Genomic DNA, 7,709 nt, shown 5'->3' on the forward strand with positions numbered 1-7,709 from the left:
TCAAGTTAGAGTGAAAAAAGTAATTTGGTAAAAAAAAAGAAAAAAAAGGCTGAATGACTGATCAAAACATCAGTCAATTGATATTCAGAAACGACATCATCAGACAAACCAAAATATAAAATTACAAGGAGATTTTCCTATTTTAAGGACCTAAATGAAAAGAATTCATATAAAGAGCATAATTACAAAATCAGACAAAAGAAATATTTTTCCAAATCAAAGCTGCTTTATTCATTCTGAAACCGTCTGACTTGAATAGCTTTGAAGTAGTCGTCTTCAGTTGTTGTTTTACTGAATTCGTCTCGTGTGCGAACACGACGGGCAGCAAAGCGATCCCACGGAGTCCTGCTGTCTTATCCAGTTAATGGGTTAAAGAAAATCTGCATGTTTCATTTAACAACTTCAGCCTTAAATACAATATTAGAAACACGTTAAAAGACAGAAATAAACAACTCAATACCTTTTTTTTTAAATTGAGGAAATAAACATTTTATTGCCTGAAATGCAACATCAGAGCATTTCTTTAGCATATGGCTAATCATTTGTAGTGAAGGACGCATTCTCAGCTGAAAAATAACTCACAGCATCAAAATGTGGAAAAAATCAGAGCTTTCTGCATGACTAGATGATGATCCGTTTATTGTTTTGATTACATTTTAACAGAATTTACATTCTGACAGTTTTTTTTAATCTTAAATGCAAAACAGATATATTTTTTGTAAAGTTTTAATTACTGCTCTGAGTCTGTTGTTCTTTCAGCAAATTGCCTTTTTTTTTTTAGTCTTTTGAGTCAGTTAACAATTAATCCATTGCTAACAGTTATTTCAACAATCGATTCATCACATTTAATCATTTCAGCCCTGATCCTGTCCAATTTCCTTTTATCTGAGGATGACGGTTTAGGTCAGATGGTTGAAACTTGAACACGATGAGAATTTCCAGCAGGACGATTATCAAAATAAATAAATAGACACCAGAACTGCTTTGAATGGACAATCTGAGCTAACTGAGCTTCTGAAAAGACTCAATCCTCACAGGATTTACTGTCTGTGTTTAAAAAAAAAAAACGTGTTTGCTTTTCTTGCAGGTGTTTGGATCAGGATGAACAGAGCGCACCGTCTCTCCCCCCGCCCTCCGCTGTCCCCGACTGTCCCATCTGCGGCAAGAAGTTCAAGAGCCAGAAGAGCCGCTCGGCCCACCTGAAGCGCTGCTCCGCAGACATGGGCGTCTCCCCGGCCGTTCTGCTGCAGGCTCTGCAGAGACAGGCCGAGGAGAGCCGCAGTTCTGCCAACGCACAGTGAGCGCCCCGTCGTGAAGGACGCGTCCTTAACGCTGCAGGCCCCTTAGTGCGTAAAGCTGACGAAACTGTCCCCGTTTCCTCTTCCCAGCCTAGAGACGGGCGGCATCAAGAGGAAAGCGCCGCCTCAGCCAGCGCTTCCAGCGAGGAAGAAGCCCAGGAAGAAGTCCGACCGGCTGGACGAGGACACCATGGTGGCTCTGGCTCTGTCCTCTTCCCTGCTGGAGCAGCAGAAGGAGCAGCAGGTTCAGAGCGGTCCGCCTCACAGCTCCGTGACTCCACTGCTGACGTGGAAGCCAGATGCTGGTGCGGTACCACCACTAAGATTTTCTGGGACCTTTCCGGACGAATAGGCTGTAAAGTTCTGTACATACCTTTACCTTTAGGCTGTAAAGGTATGTAATCATACCTTACATTTGGAAAATGTAAAGCATCTTTAATTTTTTTTAAAGAAATTTGCAAAAATGTAAAATAAAATAAAAAAAGAATCCATTTAGGAACAAAACAAGGAAAAACAGGGACGCAGTGAAAAGTTTCCAGATGTACTTCACTTTAACGCTACTTCTTATATTTAAGCACCTTTCCAACATCTGGTGATAGATCAGTCTGGGGAATCTCATAAACTCCAACTCAACCAACATTTCTTCTTCTCTGTTTTTGTGCAGCTAAAGGACGTGTGAGAAAGAAAAAAGTAGCCGTCCCTCGTCCTCCGCCACTCCTCCTAGTTCAGGACGCAGAGACGGCCCTGGCGAGGCTGCAGGAACGAGTCTCTGCTCTCTTGCTTCGCCGCCGGGCGCCCTCTCCTCCCACCCCGACGAGATGCCCCAGCAAGCTGCCCGGCTGGACAGGTGCTGCCCCCCTCTGGCGGAAAAGTACACTGCTGGATGGAGGCTCCACCTGTCCGTCTCAGTTCTATGCTGCGGAGCTCCAGCACCTGTTTACTACGGCGGACTTATCAAAGGTACTAGAGGAAAAAGGATTCATTTTCATGCTTTTTTTGCTGTTTTTTTGTTGTTGTCATGTTTTGAATTGACTTAAAAGTTAAAGGCCCACCTTTAAAAAAATTATATTACTTTGCGTTTCGTTTTACAGACCACCTTAAATCGGAGATTCAATTTGTTCTCAATAAACTCGAAATCCAGCGTATACAAGATTTCTACAGGCTTCACCAACTCAAATTTAGGACATTTTAAGACCATAATGAATGACCTATATTTCCACAAAAATGTACGAACTTCATCATCCAGTCAACTGGCGGTAAATTTAATAGACGCAGGAAAGCTAACTAGCTAACTAGCTAGCTAACATGTTAGCGGCGAGTTGGCGGTAGCCTCAAACGTCTGAGTGACAGAAGGCGGTGAAGATTTTTATTTTTTTTACTTATTCTGAACTAGAAAAGCCATAAATAATATATAATATACAAAACAAGTCAGGGAGGTACATTTGACAATATAACAGTTTTCGGAACAGACCGTAAAGTTTGTAGATTTTGTAAATAAAAAGGAAAAACGGTAACAAAAACAAACAGGCTAAACATGTTTAAAACTGCAAGGACTTGGCAGTATTATGGTATGTCGTGGTAGTTTTCTTTTTTGCATTAGAGGGATGTTATGTGATTTGAAATATTGAGTTCAGAAAGACGGTAAACAATGAAGTGCTGTTTTTCCAATAACATAAATAAATAAATGCACTGAATGTAGGAGATTAACCTTGCTGCCACGACAAAATGGAAGACCTGTGATTAAAATATTAAAGGGCAACATAATTTTTAAAAAGAAATGTAAGACATTTTATGGCCCTAATTTTAGATGTATGAATTTAAGACTTTTAATGATGCACCGACACAATCTGTTTCTTACACAAGCACATGTATTGTTCTTTAATTAATGTCCTCCTGTTCCTCTTCCAGCCAGATGCGGTCTTATCAAGCAGCAGCAACAAGCCAGAGTCTTCTGTCCCACCCGCCCTGCCCTCCTGCTCCCAGACCTCCTCTCCCTCTACTCCAGGGTGGGGAGAGCTACACGTGGGAAGCCAGGCCATCCGAGACCTGATGGAGCTGGCTGAAGACGGCATGACTCTGACCCAATACGGATACGCTGACAAAGGTAAAACCCTGTCATGCAACTTATATTAGGAGAAAAATGGCAGGTTCCACTGAGCTGTATGACGGTCGGGAGAGATGAGAAGGATGCTGTGAGTAAAATCTGACTAAATCTCGATTGGGTCCGTTTCTGCAGCCAAGCACCTGAGCGGTTTCATCCAGGAGGAAGAGTCGGAGGATCAGGCCGAGCCGTCGGACGACACCGCCGGCAGCAGCAGCCGGACAGTGAGGAGGTCAGACCAGCCAGAGGCAGAGCGAGACGCAGCCAGACATGAGTCGGTGAGCACAAAGTTTTCAGCGACTTTAACTTGACCTACATGTTTGTCAAAAAAAATGTCAATGAATTTTTTTTTGTTGCTTCTTGTGTAAATTACAAACCAGGAAGAATTAAAAAAAGAAAAAAGAAAAAAGAAAAGAAAACAACAGCTGTCCTGTCTGTGGTAATCTTAATCTGTTATTACGGTGTTTTCCCTGTAGGTGGCGCTCTCCAGGCTGTCCTCAGACCTGAGCAGCATGGTCAACAACCCTCAGCTCAGTGACCTGCAGCTCCAGGTGGACAGTGGAGAGGTCTACTTCGCACATTCCTTCATGGTGTACGCTCGCTGCCCCCTGCTGGCTGAAATGGTAAAATGATGAACGTTTTTAGACGCTTTATGTTAATATCTTTTTTAAATAAATAACGTCGTTTACACCCCATATCTAAGGTGACATAAACGAGCAGGAAGCATCTGAAATATTTAATATTTAACTCTTTGTTGTGATTATTACTCCTTACTTTGAGAAGGATGATTGTCATTTTAATTTTGGTCTTTTAATAACTTATTTTGACTACTGCTCTTTTTCTTAGTGTGAACCAATCTCTCAATTATAAACCGTATGTTAGATTATTATGGATTTTCCTTAATCCAGCCAGATGATGTGTGCAGACTCAGTTTAATCAATAATTATTCATTTTTCAGGATTTCTATGCACTCTTTGAAAATCCATAACTTGATTTGAATATTTTGTTTATACCCAATGTGCATGGGGAAAATAAAATGTTTAGAATTTCCCAGTTTCAATTATTTATTCTATTTTTTAAATTATAAAACAGTTTTTTATTTTTTATTTTATTGGATATTTTGACTCATGGAAAATTTGGAAAAATGCAAAAAAAAGAGAAGTGTTTGGTTTGTCTTTTCTTTCTTTCCCTCCCTTTTCTGAGATTTCATTTTCAACCAGATATGTGGCTAGGTGTAGTTTAGGTTTGTAGTTCGTAATATAAAGCTATTAAAAGTAATTGTACTATAAAAACTAATATTTGTAAATTTTAGTTGGGGAATCCATAGATATAGTCCCATTTATGATGACCACAAATAGACCTATATCGCATATAAATCTGCATCCTTTAACTGTTTTTCTCTCTTCGAGGTGATAATTTGGACCAAAACCCGTGAAATATTGCAAACCTGTGACTGTCTTCTGCTCTGATAGATTAAGACGGAGTTTAACTTTCTGTGATCCGTCCCTCCTCTTCCAGGTGCATGAAAGTGGGTTCGGTGTGCAGGAGGAGGGCACGGCCGCAGCTCAGAGGGTGTTGCTAAGCGACGTGCCGGGTCAGGCGGTGCTGGCTGTGCTGCGGTACCTCTACACCGCCCGCTGCTGCGTCGCTGCGCCGCTGCGGCCTCACGTCCTGGAGCTGGCATCCAGGTCAGCTCCACACGCCTGAAACCACAAACTCCGACGTGTTCAGTTGAGATTCTGCGTGATAGTCAGTGATTTGTAGTTGTTTAGTGGAAGGAAAATCAAAAAAGGTTTACAATGAGAAATCCAAAAGTGCAATGTCTACTTGAATTCACTAATCGTACATATGATGATGAAATCCAGAGCAACCAGGTGTCGGCTGAATAAATACGGAGTCCAGCTGCTTTTTCCTGTTTTCAAAGTTAGCAATGGTCAATTGTAGGTGACAAGAAGAAGGAGCTCTGGTCTTGACCAATGTGCAAAAAGGCTGTACTCCAAAACTTCAGATTTAATAGAAATATTTAAATTAAACCATATTCCTGTTTCACATCGGCCTATTCCAAGGGTCTACGACTTCTGAAATCCAAAGAGCCTTTCACCCCGCCCCCAATCAGTCCACCTAAGTAGAACTTGTTTAGAGCCACAAATGTCTCTGTTGATAAAATGACAAAATCATTTCTAATTTATAATTTAGGAAATTTGTCATATTACATTTTATTTCCATTTTTAGGGCTTAAAGTAAAGAAAAACAAAACTTTTGCAAAAAGAGGATGCATACGGTTTCTTCTATGGAATGTTGATACATGGGGAAAATTCAGGAAAAAAAAAGAAAAGAAGCAATATCATTGATACTTTTGGCGTCTGCTGAAACCAGTCTATGTTTATTTACTTCTAAAACATCAGTTGGTTCGTTAGTTTTTCTTCAGCCGTAGTTAAGAGCCACTTACAGCTCCAGAGCCTCAGGTTGTAGAGCCCCAGTCAAAGTTTAAACAATTTAAGTTTGAGTCGCGTTTACGCTCAACGTCTGTGTCTCCAGGTTTGACCTGCAGGAGCTGGAGCGGCTGTGTCATTTCCAACCGGAGAACATGGCGGCGGCGGGAGACGACGGGCTCGACGTAAACCAGGAAGAAAACGTCAACAACCAAACGGACTCGGCCTTCGTGGAGCTCCTTCGATCCATGTGGAACGAGGAGGACTCGGATGGAGGCGGACGGTCGGAGGAGGATCGTCCAGAGGACGAGGTCGCCCCGGGCGACGGAGAAATCGGTGAGGAGCGAGTGAATGAGGAGGAGCTGGAGGAGATTTATGAGTTTGCCGCCACGCAGAGGCAGAGGGTGAAGGAGGAAGAGGAGGAGAAAGATGCGGAACCGGAACCCGGCTCGGACCGCAGCTACAGTCGGCTTTTCTCCCAGTCCTGGGACGGAGAGGCTTCATCCTCGCCTCCTCTTCTTCCTCATGAAGCGTCACCCAAACACTCTGCCAGGACTCTGCTTCAGTCGTCTGCAAGCATCGCCGACGAACCCTCCCTCAACCTTCCCGTCCCCGGGCCGTCTCCGGGGCGACCGGCTCCGGAGGACCGACACGGGCGAGGCGAAGAAGCCACAGCAGAGATCCGAGCTCGTCGCAGCGCCACCCCTTCGCCTGCGAGGAGAGACGAGGCCGAGCTCATCGTTCTGTCCGACTCCAGCGAAGAGGCGGAAGCCGATCGGAGCTTCACAGGGATCAAACCCGGCCAGAACCCGAGTCCCACAGAATCGGTCTGTGGCTCCCAGTTCAGTCCCGGCGATCCCGCCGGGTGTTCGCCAGAGCTTTCCTGGCTTGTCCCTTCCACGCCCGTCAGGTCTCCGGTCGGAAGCACGAGGACCGCCTCCGTGCAGACCGACAGCAGCATGTGCAGGACGCGGCTTTTCCCCAGAATGGACCCGTCCCACACCTTCTCGCCGTCCAGGAACCCCATCCCGACCTCCAGCACTCCTCTTAAAGCCTCCGCAGAACGCCAAGTTTCCCCAGACAAACGGAGGAGCACTGAAGCGTTTGGAGCAAACCGTTCCTTTAGAGATTCCTCAAAGCACGAGGCTCCTCTGCAGCCGCGCAGCATCAGCAGCACGTCGGGTCAAATGAAAGCGAGGACACACATGTCCAACCCTTCAGGTCAGTCCTCGTCTTCTTCTCCTGTGGAGTCCAGCGTGCAGCCTGGCGTCAGCGACACGAACGACGTAACGTCTGTCCCAGATGTGAGGGACTCTAGTTTCCAGCAAAGTTTCATGGATGAGCCTCCGATAGCTTTTAACGATTCCTGGGGCCTGGACGCCTGCGCCGACGGCGACCCGGGCGGCTTCAGCCTGAAGCTGGACGACACCCGAGAGTCCAGCTCCGGAGGGAGACCCGAAGCGTCCAGACCGACAGCTTCAAGCAGCGTCCAGAACCCTGCTGCAGGTCCAGGCCCGCTGACCACGCCAGAGGTCCACAACGACCTGCTGGACTCCAAAATATGGGGCAGCTGGGAGGGCGATGGAGGAGCAGGAGAGGAGGAAGACGAGGAGGAGGAGGAGGGTCTTCCTCTGTCTCAGAGAGCGAACCCGGCGGCTCTGCTCCAAACTCCAAGTAGGTGTTAAAATGTTTTAATCACTAAAAGTTCACGTAACATGTTTATTCAAACTACGGCGATCTTAAGAAATTCAAAGATCTTCAATAACTTTATTTCAGAGAAAACTATTTAATGCTTCGTCAAGTAACTTTTACAAAAAAAAACGTTTTTCATATTTGAAACTGCAAAGTCAAATTTGCCGTTTTTTTTTTTTAAATAAA

At 44.7% G+C, this 7,709-nt stretch overlaps 1 protein-coding gene across 3 annotated transcripts in view; it reads left to right on the plus strand.

Moving 5' to 3' along the window:
- Positions 1-7,709, plus strand: part of slx4 (SLX4 structure-specific endonuclease subunit homolog (S. cerevisiae)) — a 12,454-nt gene that overhangs the window by 1,774 nt on the left and 2,971 nt on the right. For all 3 annotated transcript variants that reach the window (XM_016666349.1, XM_016666350.1, XM_016666351.1), the window contains exons 5-12: positions 1,088-1,297; positions 1,389-1,603; positions 1,963-2,258; positions 3,207-3,402; positions 3,535-3,677; positions 3,876-4,022; positions 4,918-5,087; positions 5,938-7,505. In XM_016666349.1, the coding sequence (XP_016521835.1) occupies positions 1,088-1,297; positions 1,389-1,603; positions 1,963-2,258; positions 3,207-3,402; positions 3,535-3,677; positions 3,876-4,022; positions 4,918-5,087; positions 5,938-7,505 (2,945 nt within the window). The remainder of the gene's footprint in view (positions 1-1,087; positions 1,298-1,388; positions 1,604-1,962; positions 2,259-3,206; positions 3,403-3,534; positions 3,678-3,875; positions 4,023-4,917; positions 5,088-5,937; positions 7,506-7,709) is intronic.

Source organism: Poecilia formosa, unplaced genomic scaffold (assembly GCF_000485575.1).
Source record: "Poecilia formosa unplaced genomic scaffold, Poecilia_formosa-5.1.2 Scaffold711, whole genome shotgun sequence".
NCBI lineage: Eukaryota > Metazoa > Chordata > Actinopteri > Cyprinodontiformes > Poeciliidae > Poecilia > Poecilia formosa.